Consider the following 25,457-nt stretch of genomic DNA (forward strand, 5'->3'; position numbering starts at 1 on the left):
TAGCTGATTATTGTCTGCAAACCGCTCTGATTGTGAAGTAATGAAACAGACAGGGAGAGTGAGCTCCTCTTTTGTGGTCGGCGAACCCTCAACCTTCTGGCCAGCCCTGCGTGGCATCGACTGTCCCACAAAACCATGCTGAAGTAGTCAAGAAGTGACATCCACTGTCACGCCCTGGCTCTGGGGACTCTAGTATGTTGAGCCAGGGTGTGAGTTTTCATTTGTTTTTCATTCTAGTTTAGTATTTCTATGTTGGCCAGTGTGGTTCTCAATCAGAGGCAACGTGTATCAGCAGTTGCTTGTTGTCTCTGATTGGGAACCATACTTAAGCAGCCAGTTTTCCCACAGTGTTTGTGGGATCTTGTTCCTGTATAGGTTTGTGTTTTGCACCTTTGGACGTCACGTTATCGTTTTTGTTCGTGTTATCATTCAAATTAATAAAATATGTTCACCTTCCACGCTGCGCCTTGGTCCTCTGTACCCAACGATCGTGACATCCACATAAACACAGAGTTGCTACAGTTATTATTTGTGGTGGTAATAATTATTTTTTGTACATTTTATGAGTGGGGAGGGTGTGTAAAATATTTATAGGGTGGGGGGGGGGGGTGCATTATTTTATGACACCTCGAGTTGGACCAGCCCCCCACCCCACCCCACCCCACAGTGCCCTATGCAACACCCACGGACATGGCAGCCAAGATTCCATTTTTGTAATACCTTACACACAGTGCCATCAAACATTCTTTTGTCCGGCCAGGCCGTGCACGCGAGGGAGCAAGTTTGCCCACAATTTCTGTCGCACGGATGGTTGTGTGGATTGTACTCTTTCATAGTGGTCCCATTGTGCCGCACTGCATTCTGGGGCTCCGTGTGACACCTGCCCGCAAAGGTATACGGGGGAGTGAGTGAGTGAATGCTCCCGCCGCATCCGACCCGCTCAGGTCCGGTTTCTGCGCTTTTTCAAAGGAGCTTTAGGGTCGCAAAAAGGGTCTCCTCTCTCTGTCATTTTTATGCCTGGGGTATCGTTGCATATCGCCGCCACGGAGCCAAACGGGACAGTGCCATGAGGACTTTCCCTAAAAGCAGAACTTGTGAGGTTTACAGCATCTCGGGATATGGACATTGTTCTGCTGTTGGTTCACCTGCACAGGTAAGAGAGATGGCTTCAGCACTCACCGCACTTTTCACCCTGTCCGCAAAGACAGGGGGAGACAAAGGGATGCTGTTCAGACTGCACAATCAAAGCAACATTCTTTTCAGGTATAACTTTTTATCAATTTACTTTTCATCATATTAGGCCTACTTTAAGCTGTTATAAATCGTTTCAATTGGATGTGCTGTTATAATTGGATGTGCTGGCTCACCGGTAATGGATTTGAGTAGGTCACCAACTTCCCCTTAGTTCTGGTTCATCTTAATTGTAAAATCAGTCTCTAGGGATATCTGGTTCTCACTCTCATGAATGTCTGTCAGAGGGCACCGCTTGATTGAGTGCTGACACTGCTGCACAAGGCCGTGGGAAAGCAGACCCCTGGAGCCACGCTTTGTGTGCTCCCTCGGGGAATCCTGCCAAGACGCCAAATGTTTTACTTAAATTCCTTCAGAAACAAAGGACGGTTCGCTGCTGTTGTCGCTCTGGGTAACTTGATTTAGTCCTATGTTTAGTGTTTATCCTACTGCGCTAAGCAAACAGTAGGCTACACAGTGGAATGGAAAGGTGGGTACGGGGTAGGCCTACATGTAGGATAAATGACCTTTTTAATACCTTTTTTTAAATGATTGACTACGTGGCCTGTTAAACCTTTGTAATGCTGACCCCCCCACTTGAATATGCGGTAACCTAATGTAGCTGGCCTAAAATAAATGCCTGAAACTAGATCCCCTACATACTAAAAAAAAAACTGTCGGTGGAGGTTCTCTTCTGCATTGTTCAACCGATCCAGTAAATGTGGAGGAGGAGTTAAGATGGAGTGTCGCCAGAGAAGAAGAGGTAAAGAGAGGCCCAACTCAGCGGAAAATCTGTCTCCTTCCTGCAGGTGGCGTTTTTTTGTTTTTATACCAACCAAGCAAGGAGTTTTTGTATGGAAGTCTATAGAGTACCATTCCTCTCTTGTCGGAGAGGGATTTACATGGTTATCAAAATGTCACGCCAGGGTAAGCCTACACGAAACACAGCCCTTATTTGAAGTGTTTCTAAAATTCCCTATGGGAAAAAGGAATGGTGGAAAAATGATTGGAACCATTTCCCTGTTTGACCGCTAGGTTTTATGGGTATTATGACACCTCCACTGTGAGAGAGTGTCGAAAAATATATGGCTTATTTGCTACAGAGGTTTATTTGATTTAATATAAGTTTCGTAATGCTTAGGTTGTTACGAGTGTACTAATATGACATCCCTGCAACTATGAGAAAAAACACTTCATATCGGAGTTATCTCGAGACAGCTATGCATATTCATGGCATGAGGCTAGTAGCATAGCGTCTCAATCCATTGAATACAGGCGGTTGACGTCAACAACCCTCAACTAATATTCAAAAAAGTATTAAAATAATGAGATGTATCCACCAATCCAAAGAAAGGATAGGCGGTAGTTAGACAGCCCGCCGTGCCGCTTTGTGGACAACGACTCCCATTGTTAGGGCGGAGAGACAAGTATCTTGTCAGTATATCCATAATCTTTGGTGTCACCTTGTTATTCATGTCCAAAAGAGGAAGTCATTTCATGGGTTCTCTTTCCATTTCCCCTGAAAACCAGCACATTCGGTGGTTGGGGACTGGCAGAAGCTAAATATGCTAAAACAGAGAGGGAGAGGGAGAGGGAATGTGAGAGAGAGACAGAGAGAGAGACCATACAGACATAGCCTACTCGCACACAAAGAGAGAGGCCTACTCACACACAAAGAGAGAGGGGTGCGGGGGTGTTGTGATGTGAGTAAGTGAAGCAGGTTTGTCTCTGATATAGGGGGTCATTACAGAGCCCACCCAGTCACTTAGCCCCTCCACGGAATCCAAGGCTCAGAGCGACTGGAAGGACCAGGGGGACCAGGGAGGCCAGGGTGACCAGGGAGGCAGAGGAACTGTCTGTGGGGGATGGAGAAGGTGGGCTCTGGGGGTCCTACCCCTCCTGCCCTTCACTGCCGCCATTGCACTGAGTCTCCATTTCTTTACATGTAAGTAAGCAGCGCCACCTGTTTGGAAACGTGTGTGTGTGTGTTTGTGCAGACTCCGGGCTTCGACACAAGCCCTCCCTTTTTTATAAATTGTCTTAGAAACAATGCTTCAATTAATTCAAAATATGCTCCGGACTTTGGCGACTACCAGTGGTGGAAAAAGTACTCAATTGTCATACTTGAGTAAAAGTAAAGATACCTTAATAGAAAATGACTAAAGTAAAAGTGAAAGTCACCCAGTAAAATACTACCGTACTTGAGTAAAAGTCTAAAAGTATTTGGTTTTAAATATACTTAAGTATCAAAGTAAATGGAATTGCTAAAATATACTTAAGTATCAAAAGTGAAAGTATAAATCATTTCAAATTCCTTATATTAAGCAAACCAGACGGCGCAATTTTCAGTTTTTATTTATTTACAGATAGCCAGAGACACGTGCCAACACTCAAACATCCTTTATAAACGAAGCATTTGTGTTTAGTGAGTCCGCAAGATCAGAGGTAATAGGGATTACCAGGGATGTTCTCTTGATAAGTGAATGAATTGGACCATTTTCCTGTCAAAATGTAATGAGTACTTTTGGGTGTCAGGGAAAATGTATGGAGTAAAAAGTACATTATTTTCTTTAGGAATGTAGTGGAGTAAAAGTTGGCAAAAATATAAATAATAAAGTAGAGTACAGATACTCAAAAACACTACTTAAGTAGTACTTGAAAGTATTTTTACTTAAGTACTTTACACCACTGGCGACTACAAAGTATTTTTTAACCTCCCGCTTTGGGCTGGATGTGTCAATGTGTAGTTCATACGTGCATAAACTATGAGCAGAATTACTGTCTTACCTCAATTAGCCATGAAATCCTTAGTTTGAAAGCAACTGTTTATCTGGAAGCGGTGCTGCGCCATTTTCCTCACATCTTCCCCCAGGTGGGCTAGCCACCTAGCAATTTGAGTTCAACCAATGAGCTTCGAACCCCTCACCATATAAGTGACAGCTAGCAAGAGGCACATGATGCACCCACAGCAGAGCGAGAGAGAGAGCAATGACGTGGTGCCTATATCTGCACATATGTAATGTAGTATGCAATTTTCGGGGACCATTTTTGGCTCGTGAGCGCTACTTTCAGAACTACTGGCTAAAAAGCATAACAATAATGTGTTTGCCTTCAAGCTCCACCCCCTTCAGTGTTCTACCTTGGTGGCAGTGTGGAGTTTCCCAACATGAGCTTCTCATTGGACCTGACTGACCCCGCCTCTCCACAGTTCCGCCTCCAGGCTCAGGCTCTAAGCAGTTATGTAAGTGTTATGGTCTATCTGTCCTGTCCTGTCTTTTCCTGCCCTGCCCTGTCCTGCCCTGTCCTTGTCCAGTGATGCTCTGAGATAATGCTTCTCTCGTTCTCTCTCCTCTCTCTCTCTCTCTCTCTCTCTCTCTCTCTCTCTCTCTCATATATACACTGAGTGTACAAAACATTAGGAACACCTTCCTAATATTGAGTTGCACACCCTTTTGCCCTCAGAACAGCTTCAATTCGTCAGGGCATGGACTACAAGGTGTCGAAAGCGTTCCACAGGGATGCTGGCCCATGTCGACTCCAATGCTTCCTATAGTTGTGTCAAGTTGGCCGGATGTCCTTTGGGTGGTGACGATTCTTGATACAAATGGGAAACTGTTGAGTGTTGCAGTTCTTGACACACTCAAACCGGTGCGCCTGGCATCTACTACCATACTCCGTTCAAAGGCACTTAAATCTTTTGTCTTGCCCATTCGCCCTCTGAATGGCACACATACACAATCCATGTCTCAATTGCCTCAAGGCTTACAAATCCTTCTTTAACCTGTCTCCTCCCGTTCATCTACACCGATTGAAGTGGATTTAAAAAGTGACATCAATAAGGGATCATAGCTTTCACCTGGAAAGAGCAGGTGTTCCTAATGTTTTGTACACTCTGTGTCTTTAATCTCCTGTCTTACTTCAGAATGTCACTCTAGATTAGAACATAGCAAGTCTAGAACCCTAGTGTTTCTAGAACGCTACCTCCCTCCCTGTGTCATTTTCGAGCATACTCCTGAATGATATGCATCTATTTGGCATTTTAAAGAATGTAGTGGTACTAATTCTACTCCTGAAGGCTGCTGGTCTCTCTCTCCCCTCTCTCATTCTCTCTGATCTCGCTCTCCCCTTGTACATGTGTGAAATAGGACAAATATAAGCACCCAGCTTCTCTCCCCCATCTCTCTCCTCCAAATCCCTTCCTCCCTCTCTACCCCTCCTTCTCTGTGTCTCAGTGTTAAATGTAAAGCGGGTGTGTAACAGGAGCCCAGGTCTGTGTGTGTGAGTCCTGCGGCGCTAAGGTCTGAGGACCCTAGGGACCAGGCCCTTTTCAGCAGCGAGGACAAGCCCAGCGTTTGTGAGAACAGCAGGACCCAAGTAGCTGGAGTGAGAGGAAGAGCAGGCCCTCAATAAAAACATTGTCTATCTGGCTTTCACACAATCAGTCACTCTGTGTCTCACTACCTCCACACCACACACACAGAGAGAGAGAGAGAGAGAGAGAGAGAGAGAGAGAGAGAGAGAGAGAGAGAGAGAGAGAGAGAGAGAGAGAGAGAGAGAGAGAGAGAGAGAGAGAGAGAGAGAGAGAGAGAGAGAGAGAGAGAGACATCCTGCCAAATGTATGACCACATTAGAGAGACATATTTCCCACGGATCACACACACCCACAAAGAATTTGAAAACAAATCAAACATTGATCAAGTCATGAGAAAAGGGCAACCAGTTTAGCACAAACAACATTGTAAATATTGTGGTGTCCGAGACAACGATGCTGATCATGCTGTGATGATAAGAAGTCTGCTTACACTGTACTTTGATTATAAAGGTTTATTGTATCAAAGATCACAGTATCAATTTACAGACATCTGCAGATATCTGGAGAACAACGGCCCAATCTGTTAATATGTTTTTTCCCCCGTCCTTTGTTCAAACATGGTATTTATCCTATGTAACATAAGATGGGTGGTTTTAGATAAACCAATCCCTGGCCTCCACATATCTTCAAATGTCCTCTATTCCAAGAAGCCTATGTAGCAATGCTTTCCAGATGCTTCAGCAAAGCAGAGTAAAGTTAATCTATTACACCATTTGCAAATGTCAGCAAAATCAATAGACCTTCAGACACTACATATTTCCCCCCTTCGAGACTAATTAAGTCTCGAAAACAAAAAGAATAGGATTATGACAAATAACAATTTTTGTTCTTGAGTAACTTTAGCAATAAACCAAAATTTATGGAGAGTAAACACATGTTTATATAGACACATTTTTGTATGGGGTGTAAATAAATTGTTATGGAGTGTAAGAGCGAAAAACCTGTCTGGCAGCTTTCATTCCAAATATCCATCAATCAATCAAGACAGGAAAATTCTCTCACGGCCCCTCTGCCCCAGGCGACCACCTAAGTACTCCAGATCAATTTATAAATCTTTATCAAGGCATTTTAAGCTATGATGCAATTGAATACACATGAAAGCCTCAGAAAACAAAATACAATAAAAAATGTCCACATTCAGGCTGGTCGACCCATCGGACCCTCCTGTGGATTCTCTCTGTCCCTGCCTAGACCCAGCTTCAACGAAAAAACAAAAACATCTGAGGTCCCCACATGTACCCAACAACAGAAAACATAATTCTTCAAAAATGAATACAGAAAGAATATGACACAAATTATGTATTACACATGCAAATATGTCTATATATCATTGCAGACACTGGAATGTAGTCCACTACACTTCATCTCCTCAGCAGTGTCGACTTCCAATAAAACGTTGATGATGGAATCTGAACATTTCCACACCTTCCTTGTTCCACTTCCTCCAGTCCATTCATATTGTCCATGTTTGAGTATTTGAATCCCACTCTACACATCCCCATATACTTCTGGAAGAAAAGAAAACACCAACCAGTATCTTTTGCAAAACAACACATGCAAATTAAAACATCAATATCAACAATAATATAAAAATGATATATAAAATGATATATAAGATGAATCACATTCCATTTCCCCCCTTTGATTCATAAGAAAATACTAAATATCACAATAATATAATTATCCCACAATCAGATATTCAACATTTCCTAGAGTTATTTCAACCCTAGTTTTCATAACTTTTTTGTCAGACTTTTTTCCCCCCAATTTTTTCTAAAACCATTTCACTGATTTATCCACAAAACTCTTTCCCATGTTCTGAGGATATTAAATCGGGAAATCCCCACCTGCTTATGACTTCTTTACACAAAAACTTTGCAACCGACTGAGCATCCTTTAGCTTAGTTGGACATCTTATGCACCTCTTGGTGTAGGAATGTAACCAATAATAACAGTCACACCCCTGCAAACATTATTTTTCAGACAGATTATGCACCTGCCTATGACATAGTCAACCTGTTAAAGCAAATATGGTGCCCAAAAACCCTACTCCTTTATAATATTTATCCTAATCTCCCCCCTTGCAACATTAGCTAACCCATAGCTTCCTAAATCATCAGACCTAATAGGTCTAGAGGTGCTACTATCAACCCCTCATGGTTTCTCCCAAAACAACAATTGATTGCTACTCTAAGGATTTTTTCATTGTCTTCAAAACACCTGCTTTTGAAAGTCCTTCAATTTATGGTTCAATCCCTTGGATTGCTTCATCTTTCAATGGATACTGATTCTTCCAAGGAGGTCTCGCTCCAAAAAATCTTCACTGAGATTTCCAATCCAGAATACTGAAGACGAATCCATCTCTGTCATCATCAACAATTGGTAAACCTTTTCCTTTGGCACTTCTACCAGACAGCCGTCTGGTGTACATCTTATTGTACAGTTCAACTTACACAATGCATCTCTTCCCAACAATGCAATAGGTGTATGTTCTGATACCAGTATGGGTATTATAATTTTCTGATTTTTATAGCAGAGCTCAATTGGTTCCGTAAGAGGAATCAGCTGTTTTACTCCCTCAAATCCGATTGTCCTAATTAGTTGATTGGACATAGGGAGATGTGTAGCATCTTCAGGCCGAACACAGGTAAAAGCAGCTCCGCTATCCGCCATCACTTATTTTTCCGGTCCTGATGCTACCAGCTGACACCCCCCTTTCGGATCTTCTGGGCACCCCTAGAATCCTTGCTCCGGGCCCCTATAGGGGTTCACCTGTCCTCCAGATGATCTTGACTGGCCCCTGTATCTTCCTCTGAAATTCCCTCTGGTGTTTCCTCCTGGCCCATTACACTCACGGGCAAAGTGACCAACCTGTCCACAATTATAACACACTTCTGAAGATTGCTGGAAGTAGGCTTAAATCTTCCTCCTCTTCCTCTTCCTAAGCCTTCTCGTCCTCTTCCTCTTCAATTCTGTCTCTGTCCAGAAACTGGCTGTGGATATGAAACAACTGGTACCGTTATTGGTGGCTGGTACAATTGCGGTTGGAACTGGTTCGGTTGAAGCTGTGGCAGTGATTGTTGATTTGGTGCACACTGATTCTGCATAACCAAAGCTTGTTTCTTCTCCTTCTTATTCTCCACCAGTTGTATTTGATTGAGTTTTCGGAGAGTTTCTTGGTCCTGTTCTTTCTGGTTGTGTTCCTTTTTCCGGTACAGATCCACTTGATGGGCTAAATGATCTGTATAGACACCTTTTGTCATGCTTCCAAGTCCAACCACCTCTGCCAGTTTGCTCCTTACTGGTGAGGGCAGTCCCATCTGTAGATTAGCTCTCAAAATTGACTGCTCAATTTGACTCATATCTGGATCATTTCCGGTAATATTTCTCCACACTTGATGAACTCTTGACACATAGGCTCTCTGATTTTCTTGTTGTCCTAGTGGGTCAATCAGAATGTTGTCAGGATGCACATTTGTTGGAAACGTATCTTTCAGTGCTCTCCACAGCCGATTTCTACTTGCAGCCAACAATTCAGGATCATTCACCGCAGTCCCCACATATCGATGAAGTCCAGCTCTCTGAAAAATTTCTTCCATACCTGGAATACCAAGGAGATTAGCCAAAAGTCTCTTAATGTCTCCTATGGCAGACTGTGTTCCCACCGTAATTTCTTCCAACTTTGAAATCCAAGGATATGCTCCATCTTGAAGAGTAGGCAGCTTCTCAAGTATATCTGACATATCGGTATTCTGCAAAGGCTTATATTCTAGGTTTTGTCCTCGAATGATCACTGGCATCATCTTCTTACTGGTGCCCTCTTTCCTTGGCCTCAATGTATACTTCTTCTCCAATTCTTGGGATCCTTTTCTCAGCAGTTTTTTCTTCTGTATCTTCAGCTTCTTGAGTTGTTCTTCCAGTTCTCTTACTTCTTCTAAATTATTCGCTTTATCCAGGCATGATACGCATCGGTCTATATCTCTTTCTATTTCTTCTGTGCTAGTCATTGTAGGATAAAATCCTCTTGAATATGAAGCACCTTTAATCTCCAAATCTTCATCGCTGTCTCCATCTTAACTTTCATCAGAACTCGAATCTCTTGTATTCTTCTTCTTCCAACTTCCATCACCCCTTCTTTCCGCTCTGGCCAACCTCTGTCTGATCACAGGGTCATATCCACCCATGATCTCTTCTGAATCACTCTGATCATCATCATCATCATCTTCAAGTTCCATCCTCCTGAACCTCACTCTACCCTTAGTTTCCAGACATCTTGTTTTCTTCCTACTTTTGGAGTTTTGATTCATCTTTATGGTCGTTTCTGCTTTTCCTCTCTCTATTATTCAAGCACTTTCATCATGTTGATGACGTCAGGGTTAAGAGTCCCTTCCACTAGCCATGGTTGTTCAATGTCAGGTCAACGTTTATTCCCTTTTCCAGATAACCTTGCAATACCATTAACTAAAGGTTTACTATTTTCTACTACATCAACAGGAGTAATTACTTTCATAGTTTTTAAGTCCTTTTCCCCCCTTGTAACAACTCTTTTATATTCCTTTATTGTGAATTATTTTATTATTTTAGACTATGTAGCTTATAGTTCCCTCTTTTTTTTTTCTTCCCCAAAATAATTAATTTATTTATTTTTTCATCAATTTACTTATCTATTCATTTAATTTTATTTTATTTTACCAAATTATTGATTAGTGGTAATCTTACCACATCCGATCAGGAAAGTAAATGAAAGTAGTCACCTTAGAGCAATCCAAAAAATAAAGACCTGTAATCCAGCAACACTACAGCACTCACAAACCCATTGCTTAATAAGCACCCAAGTACTTGAATTTTACAGAATAATGTCAGTGCTGGATTTCCAACACAACTCTAATCAAAACAACTCATTCATAAAAACCCTAATGTGCAATTATCAATTACATCAATTCATCAGTCTGTTGCCAAGTTCCTGTATTTTATGCATACCTATGTTCACATTCGCGCTAAGAAATAAGCAAACAGCTTAACTCAGGAATATTATAAATAGCGCAATAACAGTTTATTTTATTTATTTTTAATCCGTCAACATATCTCTAGTTTATCAATTCAATAGGTCTCAATCAAATAGTTTCGTCGTTAAACAACAGCCGATTTAACAAACAGACTACTCTATTAGTGTCTAAATCTCCCCCTTCTTCTCTGTCTGCTCTGAGTCTGCGTCTCCCAGCAGCTCAGTGCAGGCAGGGGAGTGGCATATTTGCTCTACGTAACTCTAAACTCATAAAATCCCACGCATGCGTAGTTCATTCACCAGTGCGATTTCAGAATGTAAGGAGCTCTCTCCCAGCTAAACAACAGAAAGTAGACAGACCAACTTTACCTCCGTTCTTTCCCCCAACAGACAAACAGTAACACTTAACAGAGCTCACAAACCAACACAAAACATAGAACACAAATCCTACTTTGAAGTTTCTTAACTTCACTTATCCTAATCTGCAGATTTATAGTTATTTTCTTATCCATTACAAAACATCTCTATACACTCTTAAAAACTCCTCCCTGTAGGCTCATGATTTTCTAATAGTTAGTAAACTTTCTCTTTTTATAGAGACTTCTAAGATTTTTAACCTTAACATCATTACAGGTGGCTCATATATAGTTAACAATTATTAACGTTCTCACAAACAGAGACTCATAAGATTTTAACTTTAACTTACATATTTCCTTACAAAAAACTAAAACCCCTGTTGTCATAGCCTTAGTCGACACACAGCTGGAACACAGCAGAGACCTCTCCATGTACACACACACATGCATAGGCTCTCTTCCTCTCACACACACACAATTCAAACAAGAATGCATCCGTTCATACAATACACTAAGCATGCTACCGTCGCTCCTTATTTCTCATTGTTCCTTCCTAAATTTGTGCTACCTCGAGTTGCAGATATTCAATGAGAGATTACTTCGAACATATACTTCGTCAACTATATTCCGAGAGGTAACGTGCAATTGAATGTATCTTCCACAAACTCACAGTTCCCAGAACTGACCTGAAAGTCAACCTAGTGACTCTCCTAGGATTTATGGCCCATCTTAATGATCGCCTCGTTTGAGGGCTTCCTTAAATCAGCGACGTCCTAAAAGTATACTTTTTCCTTATTTCCTGGCCTTATTCCTTCATGTTATTCCTGGACACTCCTTTTAATTTTATTCAAGCCAAATATCGGTGTGCCCAGCGTTAACAATTCCTATAGACACTCCCCCGTTTGCGTTGTTCCCAACGCAAACAAATTAAGAAATTTAGAACGGACTCTCATCCCACAGCAAATAACAGCAAATTGCACACATAAGTCTTTTAAACGGTACATCTCTCCAGCGCACACACCCACATAAGCAAGCGAACCGACCAGCGCACAAAATTGTGAGAAATCTCACCTTATGAGCCGGCGTCTTGAGCAGGAGTCACTTCGTAGCCCATGAATGGAACACTGGAGAGACTCAGCACGTCCCAAAGGTTCCTCGTCGCCATTCTGTGGTATCTAAAAATATGTTGCTAATTATGCTGTGATGATAAGAAGTCAGCTTACACTGTACTTTGATTATAAATGTTTATTGTATCAAAGATCACAGTATCAATTTACAGACATCTGCAGATATCTGGAGAACAACGGCCCAATCTGTTAATATGTTGTTTCCCCCGTCCTTTGTTCAAACATGGTATTTATCCTATGTAACATAAGATGGGTGATTTTAGATAAACCAATCCCTGGCCTTCACATATCTCCAAATGTCCTCTATTCCAAGAAGCCTATGTAGCAATGCTTTCCAGATGCTTCAGCAAAGCAGAGTAAAGTTCATCTATTACACCATTTGCAAATGTCAGCAAAATCAATAGACCTTCAGACACGACAATACAACCTATATTTATCTGTTTATTTATTTTCCCTTTCATACTGCAACTACTTACACATTGTTACAACACTAATAGCCAATAATATAACATTTTAAATGTCTATACTCTTTTAAAACTTTTTTGAGTGTAATGTTTAATAATGTTTCCCTTGTTTATTTCCCTTTTGTTTATTGTCTATTCCATTTGCTTTGGCAATGTAAACATATGTTTCCCATGCCAATAAGGTTATTTGAATTGGAGAGAAAAAGAGAGAGAACGACAAACAAACCAAAACAAAGTCTTCTCCTGCTTTGTTGATTTAAAAAAATGTTTGACTCAATTTAGCATGAGGGTCTGCTATACAAATTGATGGAAAGTGGTGTTGTGGGAAAAACGTACGATATTATAAAATCCATGTACACAAACAACAAGTGTGCAGTTCAAATTGGCAAAAAACACACACATTTCTTTCCACAGGGCCGTGGAGTGAGACAGGGATACAGCTTAAGCCCCACCCTCTTCAAAATATATATAAATGAATTGGCGAGGTTACTAGAACAGTCTGCAGCACCCGGCCTCACCCTACTAGAATCTGAAGTTAAATGTCTACTGTTTGCTGATGATCTGGTGCTTGTGTCCCCAACCAAGGAGGGCCTACAGCAGCACCTAGATCTTCTGCACAGATTCTGTCAGACCTGGGCCCTGACAGTAAATCTCAGTTAGACAAAAATAATGGTGTTCAAAAAAAGGTCCAGTTGCCAGGACCACAAATACAAATTCCATCTAGACACCGTTGCCCTAGAGCACACAACAAACTATACATACCTCGACCTAAACATGAGCGCCACACGTAACTTCCACAAAGCTGTGAACGATCTGAGAGACAAGGCAAGAAGGGCCTTCTATGCCATCAAAAGGAATGTAAAATTCAACATACCAATTAGGATCTGGCTAAAAATACTTGAAACAGTTATAGAACCCATTGCCCTTTATGGTTGTGAGGTCTGAGGTCCGCTCACCAACCAAGAATTCACAAAATGGGACAAACACCAAATTGAGACTCTGCATGCAGAATTCTGCAAAAATATCCTCTGTGTACAATGTAAAACACCAAATAATGCATGCAGATACCCGCTATTTATCAAAATCCAGAAAAGAGCTGGTAAATTCTACAACCACCTAAAAGGAATCGATTCCCAAACCTTCCATAACAAGCCATCACCTACAGAGAGATGAACCTGGAGAAGAGTCCCCTAAGCAAGCTGGTCCTGGGGCTCTGTTCACAAACACAAACAGACCCGACAGAGCCCCAGGCAGGACAGCAACACAATTAGACCCAACCAAATCATGAGAAAACAAAAGGATAATTACTTGACACATTGGAAAGAATTAACAAAAAAACTGTGCAAACTAGAATGCTATTTGGCCCTAAATAGAGAGTACACCGTGGCAGAATACCTGACCACTGTGACTGACCCAAAATTAAGGAAAGCTTTGACAGACTCAGTGAGCATAGCCTTGCTATTCAGAAAGGCCGCCATAGGCAGACCTGGCTCTCAAGAGAAGACAGGCTATGTGCACACTGCCCACAAAATGAGGTGGAAACTGAGCAGCACTTCCTAACTTCCTGCCAAATGTATGACCATATTAGAGAATCATATTTCCCTCAGATTACACAGAACCACAAAGAATTTGAAAACAAATCCAATTTTGATAAACTCCCATATCTATTGGGTGAAATACCACTGTGTGCAATCACTGTGTGCAATTTGTGACCTGTTGCCACAAGAAAAGGGCAACCAGTCAAGAACAAACACCACTGTAAATACAACCCATATTTATGTTTATTTATTTTCCCTTTTGTACTTTAACTATTTGCATATCGTTACAAAACTGTATATAGACATAATATGACATTTCAAATGTCTTTATGCTTTTGGAACCTTTGTGAGTGTAATGTTTACTGTTAATTTTGGGGAGGGGAGGGGTGATAGAGTAAGAGATGAAGGGGAGGTGAGGGATGAGGAGAGAGAGAGAGAGAGAGAGTGAGAGAGAGAGAGAGAGAGAGAGAGAGAGATCAGGTTGAGACAGGGTGAGGAAGGAGATGGATTTAGGGGCAGCGGTGGAGACAGAGAGAGAGAGGGAAACGGCTGAGACTGATTGAGAGGAAGGGATCAGGATTCAAAGAGATAGTATAAGGAGAGAGTGAAAAGCATTGAAAGAGAATAGATGGAGACGCTCGTTAGACAGAGAAAGGTTCATATATATGGTCCTAATAGGTCTGCAGTAATTGCTGTAATTTGGCTTTGCTGGTCTCTGTTGATTAAACCTGGGGCCACAGACCCATACCACCAAGGATATACATTACCTCTACATGGCTGACTGGGATGTATGGAGACAATGGAGCTCTGTGCTCCACAAAACCAGTCACACACACAAATGCGCACAGACGAACACAGACACACACGCACACATCCACACAAACACATGCACACACACACACATGCACATGCACACAGACATACACATGGGCGTGCACACACACACACACACACACACACACAAGAAATAACAGGGCTTTTGTTCTCAGGTTGCAGGTTCTGCCAGGTGCGCTGGTGTCACATATACACAGACATACTCAAAAACACTCCCATACGCACACACAGAGTTGTGACCTCAGTCTTGGTGCTGTGATGTCACTCTGTGACATCACATTCAGTGGAAAATCTCCTCAATTAAAAGTTTATCCCATTGTTTGTTTTGTTTCTCTCTCTTTTCCACTGGGTGCTTTTCTCAACGTTGGGATGGCGTTATAACAATGTTGTGATCAGTTCTCAGAGCTTTATGAATCCTCTCCCTGGAGCGCCTACTACCTACGCTCAGGAATTACTGCCTTCAGGTGAGCCCTGTATGTGGAGAACCACACATGAAACCAGAAAATCACTGTTAATAATGTAGTCCCTTGGTAACGGTGTTTGGTTCCGTGTGTGTGTGTGTGTGTGTGTGTGTGTTGACAGTGAAGGAGCAGATGGACTGAACGTGTTCTACTGGAGTAAGTTCTCGGGCCCTGGGGGCGTTGCCATGGAGATCCAGCGGTGGAGTCCGGAGCGCGTACAGCGCCGTCTCCCTGGCACCAATAAGCTGCTGTACAGCCACAACGAGAAGCACTACTACATGGAGAGAGACGACGAATCACTCAACCTGCTGGGTACTGTAACTTCTCTCTCTCTCTCTCTCTCTCTCTCTCTCTCTCTCTCTCTCTCTCTCAAATGTTATATTATGTCTATATACAGTGTTATAATGATGTGCAAATAGTTAAAGTACAAAAAGGAAAATAAATAAACATAAATATAGGTTGTATTTACAATGGTGTTTGTTCTTCACTGGTTGCCCTTTTCTTGTGGCAACAGGTCAGAAATCTTGCTGCTGTGATTGCACACTGTGGTATTTCACCCAATAGATATGGGAGTTTATTCAAATTGGATTTGTTTTTGAATTCTCTGTGGTTCTGTGTAATTTGAGGTAAGTATTTGTCTCTAATATGGTCATACATTTGGCAGGAAGTTAGGAAGTGCAGCTCAGTTTCCACCTCATTTTGTGGGCAGTGTGCACATCGCCTGTCTTCTCTTGAGAGCCAGGTCTGCCTCTCTCTATCTCTCTCTTTCTTTCTCTGTTTCTCTCCCTCTCTGTCTCTCTGTCTCTATTTCTCTGTCTTCCTCTCTCTCTCACAGTCTCTCTGTCTGTGGACTACAGCTCCCAGAATCCTTTAGTTTATTGTATATTCTTGCTTCTCATGCCATTTAAAACTCCATTCTGTTACTACTATATTGTATGTATTTCTGTGCAGGTTTAGACTCTGATGACTATGATTCAGACGACAAGGCAGATAAAATCAAGAACCCCAACTCCCTGCAGAACTCTCTACAGAGCGGCAAGTGGCAGCTAGGATTCCAAGGTGAGGAATCATTGCCTTTCTTAGAACATAAACATACAGGTATTGTCACTTCGCAGACACTTCACCCAAAGACACTTCCAGGTATGACCTATAAAGTATGAACCCACAACCTTGGTGATGCCAATCCCACACTCCCACCGATCTTTCCCTCCCCCTAGCGATGTCCTTTGACCTCTATGCTAAGTATGGAAACAACCGTACCCTGAGCTTGGTGAGTCCCAAGAAGCCATACTACCAGTGGCGCCTTCGTGTCCCGTCGGGTCATGTGGTGCGTCTGGTCATCCTCAACCTGCACGGAGCCACACCCGGAAGCTGCTCCGCCCACAAACTGTCTGCCTATGACTTCCTGTTGCCACTACAGAACAAGATCATCGCCAGGTAGGAGATACACTACCTGTGATGATGGTATGGAATCCCATACCATCATCACAACTCTGTCATCTGACACACTCGTTAACCATCTGATGATAGTGCGCAGCTGAACACTTGTTATTTTAACTAAAACATAACCAATCTTTGTTAAACATAAATAACAAACTTGTTTTTGCATGGACTCCGCAACACGGTTAGCTTTTAACAGCTAGGACCGCTATTTCTTGTCCCGGAATCCTGCTTAACTGACAGGTTAAAGTCTGCTTGAAAGAGCCGCTAACCTAGCTAAGCTGCTAACATTAGCCAGCAAGCTAACGAAGTTAGTCCCAGATGAGTTTTCCAATGGAGCCCTCTTTGTCTGGAGAAGTAAATGAACAGTTCCAGCGCTGTAGGAGCTGTATCTACTACTCTTTGTTTCAGGACAAATCACTCAGAGTTCCAATGCGGCAATTGTTTGCTTGCCGAGGATTATAGGCTTGAGGTGGCTTCCTTGATCACGCAGATAGCCAGCCTACGTAAGAAACTTGGTAAAACGCAGAGTGGCTGTTTACCTTTTCTACGCCGGTGGCTGGACGGCGTTCGTGCATGTTGGATGCATCTCCGTCTTGTCGTTTGTTGTTATCTGACTGGCCGGTGTTGCCCGGAGTTCAATCGCCAGGGGAGCCATCTCCTGCCTCTCTTCCCCCATCTGATAGCGGAGTCGAAGGAGCACAGCAAGAGGAGCATGGCAATCAACGATGGTCGCATGTCACGAGCCATGGAAGCTGAAGACAGCGGCCTGCCGAAAAGCAGCCTACACTCCCAACAAGAGGCCCGGAGCGGATACAAACAACAAATAGTTTCACCGCCCTGATCTTCCTGCACCTTCGTCGCTGGGGGTACCTGTGTCTACGGCCGCTGTGAATACTCCTACTCCTTCCCCTACGATTTTGAAGTCGACGTCGGCAACCTTCCATCCCTGCTCTGAATCGAGCGGGGCTTCTCTATCTGTCGGACGCCTGCACCATCCTGTGAAGCGTGGGAGTGGGCAGATTTCCTTGTCCTTCTCGCCAGCTGTGATTTTGGGCAGCTACATGGTAAAAAATTTGACTGTTCCTGGTGCAAAAACAATGTCCAATTCCAGAGCTCGAGTAAATGACATTACTAAGCTGTTCCCGAATATACTACGCCAGGACATGGACATCGATTCTATCGTAGTCCATGTGGGTTTTAATGACATTATGAAGGGCAGCTCTGAACAGTTGAAACTGGATTTCAAAGAGCTGATTGACTCTCTGCTAGACACTAATAAAAGACACATCATATCTGGCCCTGTGCCCTCTCTGAATCGTGGCATTGAATGCTTTAGCAAGATTATTTCTCTTCACAACTGGCTATATGTTTATTGCAGCTCAATGGGTGTAACTTTTGTTGACAATTTCGATAGCTTTTGGAAACAAAACACGTTTTATAAGGAGGATGGGATCCACCCAAATCATTTAGGTTCCTGGATCCTTTCACAGCATTATAAGGCTGCATTGAGACAACGACTTATCAATAACCCAAGCCCAGCTCAGTTAATCCCTACCATTGTGCCACTGAGTCATCATAATGCTTTAGCAAATGTACATTATACCAGGGGCATTGGTACACACAATGTAAGTAACTTAATTGATGTCCCTCTAACCGCCCTGAATGCCTCTGCTGATCCTACAGCTATTGTATGCAGCAATCATGTGTCTATGAACCAGATTTATGCTGTTAGCACTGAGGCAGTGTGTCCTAGTAGGAAGTCCACTGTGTGCAGCTCACCCTGCACTAACATAAATAACATGAGAATATCTGCTTCTGCTAAGCTTCCCAGTAAAGCAATGAAAACAAGCAAGCATCCCAGAAAAGTGCTCAAAATAGCCCGCGTTAACATATGTAGCTTAAGAAACATGGTTTATGACATTTTTTAAAATGCTGTTGATGTAAAGAATATTTGTTGGTCCGTGGTATGTAATGAGGAGCAAACAGACGTTACATTTGACACATTTATGAAATTGCTTATCCCAGTTACTAATAAGCATGCACCCATTAAGAAAAAGACTGTAAAAACTGTTAAATCCCTGTGGATTGATGAGGAATTGAAAAATTGTGTGGTTGAGAGGGATGAGGCAAAAGGAATGGCAAATAATCTGGCTGCACAACCGATTGGCAAACGTACTGCAAATTGAGAAATCATGTGACTAAACTGAATAAAATAAGAAACTACACTATGAAACAAATATAAAAGACATAAAGAATGATAGTAAAAAGCTTTGGAGCACCTTCAATGACATTTTGGGAAAGAATGCAAACTCAGCTCCATCATTCATTGAATCAGATGGCTCATTCATTACAAAACCGACTGATATTGCCAACTACTTTAATTATTTTTTCATTGGCAAGATTAGCAAATTTAGGCATGACATGCCAGCAACGAATGCTGACACTACACATCCAAGTATATCTGACCAAAGTATGTGTCACGACTTCCGCCAAGGCTGCCTCCCCTCCTTGTTCGGGCAGGCTTCGGCGTTCGTCGTCACCGGCTTAATAGCCACTGCCGCTCCATTATTCATCATTCCATTTGTCTTGTCTTGTCAATCACACACACCTGGTTCTTATCCCCTCATTAGTCTGTGTATAAGTGTTCCCTCTGCCCCCTTTGTCCTTGTGGGTGATTGTTTATTTGTGAGAGTTGTGTAGCTCGGTGAAGCTACTCGTACATTGTTATTGCCGGGGTAGATATTTCCCCTGTGCCTGTTATTGTTGGAGCTACCGTTACCTTGTATTGCCAGGGTAGATTTTCCCCTGTGCCTGTTTCGTTTGTCACTATCCAGCGCTATTTGTGTACGACGGAATAAACTCTGCATTCGGTGATTCCCCTCCTGCGCCTGACTCCTTCTATCACACTCATCACAGAATCACCCACCCGCTATGGAGTCAGCGGGAGAAGAGCGCCTGCCTATGTATGTGTACCTGTATGTATTGTGACATTTCTGTCTGTCTATTCCAGGTGGTGTGGTCAGCCAATGTCTGGCTCATCTCCTGTAATGAAGCTGACGTCGTCTGGTAACGTGATGCTGGTCACCTTCTCCTTCAGCAGACAGAGAGATGGAGCCATCTTCAAGGCCTACTTCCAGGCCATCCCCAAAGCAGGTCAGACACACTATTACCACAGATAGAACAATGAGACAGATATTTCACCGGATGTATAAATGTGAAGCATTTAGTGGCCGGCAGTGGGAGAAGATTTGGCCGACATTCTGCGAATTCTGTCATCAATGACACGTTTGATCTCAATACAGTTTTCTGTTCCCAAAACTACAATCTGTTACGGACAGAGTGGACTAAGTTTTGTAGACTTTGCCAAAGTTTCAAAAAATGACATCGTTTAGAAGAGTGCAAAGGCACTTTTAATTATTGCACATGAGCACTTCACAGAGTAGGCGTTCCCTAACGTAAATATGCAAATGTATGCTAGAACGTGCCAATAGGATCTCGCTGGCTCGTGCTCGGCTCTGCCCACCTCCTTGCTTGTTCTGCCCACTATGACTCATTTGTTCCTTTTTGAAACGATAGGCTGTGGTCTATCTTGGTTTAGTTATAAAAATCTTTGCTATTACCACACACTACAACCATGGGGAAGGCACTGCTTGCCGAAACGTTGGTTGTACATTAAATTATTGGGAGCATATTTAGAGTGTGCGACATTCATTCTTTCTTTCTATATTATACCTCTGCAACAGACATTCTAGACTCAAGACCATGATAGTCCAATGAGCTAAAGCCTTGGCTATAGGAGCAAACACAAGTCACCAAGATACCGTCTGTGTTATCCTATTCAATATTTACAATAGGTCTTCTTACATGTCTTATGTAATAACTTGTCTATTACAGCTGTCCAATAGACTCCTGTTGATGCATGGTCTGTGTCAATGTCGTCCCCTGTAGGTTGTGGAGGGTCTCTGTCCTCCTGGAACGGCTCTCTGTTCTCTCCCTACTACCCTGCCCACTACCCCCCCAACCTGGACTGCAGCTGGACCATACGGGTGAGCTCACACCCCAGGGGACTTCACACACACAACACCCACAGTGTGTGTGTGTGTTGACAGTAGGTCTGCTCCACATTCCTGCATCTGAACCACTGCTTCTCTCGGGTGTCTCTTTCAGGCGCCGTTGCCTGGATACCTAATCTCCATGACGATCGTGACGTTGGACATCCAGGACTCTTCGTCTTCGGACGGCTGTGAGAAAGACTGGCTGGACATTGGAGGGGTCAAGTAAGTGTTGCCGTTGTAGCAGTACTGATGACATACTGCACAGTGAATGTGTGTTTGCAGTCTATGTGTGATATATTAACTGTTATGTATGTGAGTGTGTGTGTGTTATATTAACTGTGGTGTGTGTTGTCTCAGGCTGTGTAACCCCATGACTGACAGCAGCAGAAAGAAGATGTACTCCTCTCCTGTCTCTCTCCACTTCCACTCTGACGAGTCTGTCACTCACAAGGGCTTCTACCTTCTCTACAGAGCCTTCTCCCCTGAGAGCAGTATGTCTCACACACCTCTACCTCACACCTCTACTACACCTCCACCTCGCACCTCTACCACACCCCTATATCACACACCTCTACCACACACCTCTACCTCAACTCTACCACACCTCTACCTCACACCTCTACCTCAACTCTACCATACCTCTACCTCACACCTCTACCACACACCTCTACCTCAACTCTACCACACCTCTACCTCACACCTATATCACACACCTCTACCACACCTCTACCACACCTCTACCACACACCAGTAACACAGCTAGTGTAGCACATGGGGATGTGAAACGTACTCTTCAACCTGAAGTGTCGCCACTTGAGCCATCGAATAGTTAACTTTTCAGTGGTGCCGACTGGTAAGACGCTTCAGGAGGGCGGTCACGTGTGCTAGCAGGTCCTGGGTTTGAGCCTCGGTGGAATCAGGAGGAAGTGGTACTCGCTGAGCAAGCAGTGTGACGTCCTTTACACTAGCCTATACAGATTTACTTAGATTAGCTTAGAGTTGCAATCTAAATACTCAACTCTACCATACACACTGAGACAGACCTGTAGATTCCAGGTTTTCACTCGTACAGAGCTACTGTAGTAGGCGGTCTCTCTTTCTTTCATCTCTTCCTCTCTCATCCCCCTCTCTCTCTCCAGCGTGTCCTCGTCAGTTCCGCTGTGGGGATGGGAGGTGTGTTCCTCTCAGGAAGGTGTGTGACGGAGTCAGAGACTGTTCAGACGGACGGGACGAGGCTAAATGCTGTAAGTATGTTATCCTCAACACTCTAACTCCTCACATACATGCATACAGTAAGGATGACGAAGATGTTGAAGATTGTTAATGTTTCATTGACAGTGATCACCATAAGTGATCTGTCTGTGTAATAAGTACTGTATGTCTTCAAACCAAAGCCAATATGTTGTGTTGTGTGTAGCGACCTGTCGTCCAGGTGAGGTGTATTGTGGGAACGGTCAGTGCCGGCCTCACAGCAGCCAGTGTAACAGTCAGAGTAAATGTGGAGATAGCAGCGAGGAGGCTGACTGTGGTGAGTACCATACACACACGCCTGGGCCACACAATAACACGCTATCTAGAGATCTGCTTAGAAACTGCTTAGAAACATCATTGCATATTTTGTTCATCATAAGATTGTATGAGTCCATTTTCTACTTGTTTTCATTATGCCAGCTGCATAGAGGACTGGTCTGTGGTAAGGACGGCCCCTCTCCCCATTGCTGGGTCAGGGTGTGTTTATGTGTGTGTGGTGGTTGTATTTGCATGTGTGTTTATGCTCCAGGCCAGGTGTTCACTCTGTTGGCCCCCCAGCAGGTCAATGCTACCACATGTGCTCCAACAAGGTGTGTGTGTCGAAGTCCTCTGTCTGTGACGGTGTCATAGACTGCAAGGACCGCAGTGATGAGATCAACTGCACTAGAGCATGTGAGTCCGTCCATCTGTCAATCGGTCCGTCCGTCCTTCCATCCGTCTGCATCTTTCTTTGTTTCTCTTCATCCAATCCTCAATCCCTCTCTCTTTCTCTGTTTTTCCCCCCCTCCCTCTATTTCTGTGTGTCCAGTCCATAAGGGCTGCTCCCCATCCTCCTATAAGTGTGCCAATGGGAAGTGTGTGAATAAGATCAACCCTGAGTGTGACGGAGTCAAAGACTGTTCTGATGGATCAGACGAGACGCGCTGCGGTGAGACTCATTACCACTTATAACACACGTATGAACCTACATATACCAGTTATAACAAACGTATGAACCTACATACACCAGTTATAACACACGTATGAACCTACATACACAGTTATAACACACGTATGAACCTACATATACCAGTTATAACACACGTATGAACCTACATACACCAGTTATAACACACGTATGAACCTACATATACCAGTTATAACAAACGTATGAACCTACATACACCAGTTATAACACACGTATGAACCTACATATACCAGTTATAACACACGTATGAACCTACATACACAGTTATAACACACGTATGAACCTACATATACCAGTTATAACACACGTATGAACCTACATACACCAGTTATAACACACGTATGAACTTACATACACCAGTTATAACACACGTATGAACCTACATACACCAGTTATAACACACATACAAACCTACATACACCAGTTATAACACACGTATGAATCTACATATACCAGTTATAACACTTTCCCCCCAGGTTGTGGCACCCGGCCCAGGAAGCGTGCTAAGATAGTGGGCGGATCTGACGCGGGGACGGGGGCATGGCCGTGGCAGGTCAGTCTGCAGATGGAGCGTTATGGTCATGTCTGTGGAGCGACCCTGGTCACCAGCCGCTGGCTCATCTCTGCTGCACACTGCTTCCAGGACTCTGAAGCCATAAAGTGAGATTCTTTGTTATTATAGTCTGTATTGTTGTGTTCATTAGTTTCCTCGTCATCATCATCATCATCATCATAGTCCTTATCATCATCATCATCATCATAGTCCTCATCATTATCATAGTCCTTATCATCATCATCATCATCATCATCATAGTCCTTATCATCATCATCATCATCATCATCATCATCATAGTCCTTATCATCATCATAGTCCTCATCATCATCATAGTCCTCATCATTATCATAGTCCTTATCATCATCATAGTCCTCATCATTATCATAGTCCTTATCATCATCATCATCATCATCATTACTGTAATAATGATTTGTGTGTGCCTGTGTACTTCCATGTGTGTCCCTGCCTGGCTGTGTGTTTAGGTACTCTGATGCGCGGTCGTGGCGTGCCTACATGGGAATGCGTGTGATGAACACGGGCAGTAATGCTGCAGCCACCAGACAGATCCGTCGTATCATCCTTCACTCCCAGTACGACCAGTTCACCTCTGACTACGACATCGCCCTGCTGGAGCTCAGCACCCCTGTCTACTTCAATGACTTGGTACAGCCCATCTGTGTCCCCGCCTCCTCACACGCCTTCACCACCGGGACCAGCTGCCACGTCACGGGCTGGGGGGTCCTGATGGAGGATGGTAAGTGCTGCCCAAGGATAACAGCTGATGTTTGATACCTGCCAGAAAACAGAAAATATGTCCAAAATGATCTCTTTGGAATCCTTGTATGATTTGTCAGCTAGTTACTATTCATACAACATTCTATAAATAATTTTCTGTCGAGTTCCAGGTGCTTGCACATAATTTCTTAGTAAATACCAGGTAAATACTAACTCTAATAGAACTATCTATATAAAACGAAGTGTTACTGAGTTCCTGTGTTTGTTCCAGGTGAGCTGGCGTCTCTGCTGCAGGAGGCCACAGTTAAGATCATCAACAGGAACAACTGTAACAAGCTCTATGATGACGCTGTCACTCCCAGGATGCTGTGTGCTGGCAACCTGCAGGGAGGAGTGGACGCCTGTCAGGTGAGGAGGGGTTTCTGAGTGTGTGTGTGTGTGTGTTTGTTTTGTCATTGTGTGTGTTAATGTGCCTCTGCATGTGTTTTTATGAGTTTTATCTTTGTGTTTTCATGTTTATGTGTCTGTCTGTGTTTGCACATGTGTGTGTGTGTGTTTAGGGTGACTCAGGGGGTCCTCTGGTGTGTCTAGAGAGGGGTCGGCGGTGGTTCCTTGCAGGGATCGTGAGCTGGGGGGAGGGGTGCGCTCGGCAGAACCGCCCTGGAGTCTACACACAGGTCACCAAGTTCACAGACTGGATCCACCTGCAGACTAAAGGACAGGTCTGACAGACTGACAGACGTCTGGATGACATCAGCATGTGAACAGACTCAGTGGCTGGCACCATGTGACTGTAACGGGGGTAAAGAGACATCACCTGCAGCCCCTGCTTTATGATTTATACCAGGCCCCATGTCACTGACATCATTATCAACTGTTACCCCCCACCCCCATCATACCCACCCCCTCTTCATTTATGGCCAAGCACCTCTCTTTGTCTCTTCATGGTTTCCATTGTCCTCCTGACTGTTCCTCTCTCCCCACTTGTCCCTGATCATCCCAGTGGTCTGTCTGTCCTGACTGTTCCTCTCTCCCCACTTGTCCCTGATCATCCCAGTGGTCT

General features: G+C 43.4%; 1 protein-coding gene across 1 annotated transcript; it reads left to right on the top strand.

Moving 5' to 3' along the window:
- Positions 1-1,066: 1,066 nt before the first annotated feature.
- On the top strand, positions 1,067-25,122 carry LOC311109270 (suppressor of tumorigenicity 14 protein homolog; the record flags this gene model as incomplete). The annotated part of the gene is made up of 19 exons (XM_084152103.1): positions 1,067-1,153; positions 2,968-3,175; positions 4,347-4,471; positions 15,323-15,390; positions 15,509-15,699; positions 16,339-16,446; positions 16,605-16,824; positions 19,841-19,983; positions 20,779-20,876; positions 20,998-21,107; positions 21,243-21,376; positions 22,025-22,129; positions 22,303-22,413; positions 22,695-22,808; positions 22,945-23,064; positions 23,580-23,763; positions 24,142-24,413; positions 24,666-24,802; positions 24,955-25,122. The coding sequence occupies 19 exons, from the start codon at positions 1,067-1,069 to the stop codon at positions 25,120-25,122; spliced, it is 2,703 nt and encodes a 900-aa protein (XP_084008229.1).
- Between the last annotated feature and the right edge of the window lie 335 nt (positions 25,123-25,457).

The sequence above is a fragment of the Coregonus lavaretus genome, assembly GCF_964263955.1.
Source record: "Coregonus lavaretus genome assembly, chromosome: 34".
Lineage (NCBI taxonomy): Eukaryota > Metazoa > Chordata > Actinopteri > Salmoniformes > Salmonidae > Coregonus > Coregonus lavaretus.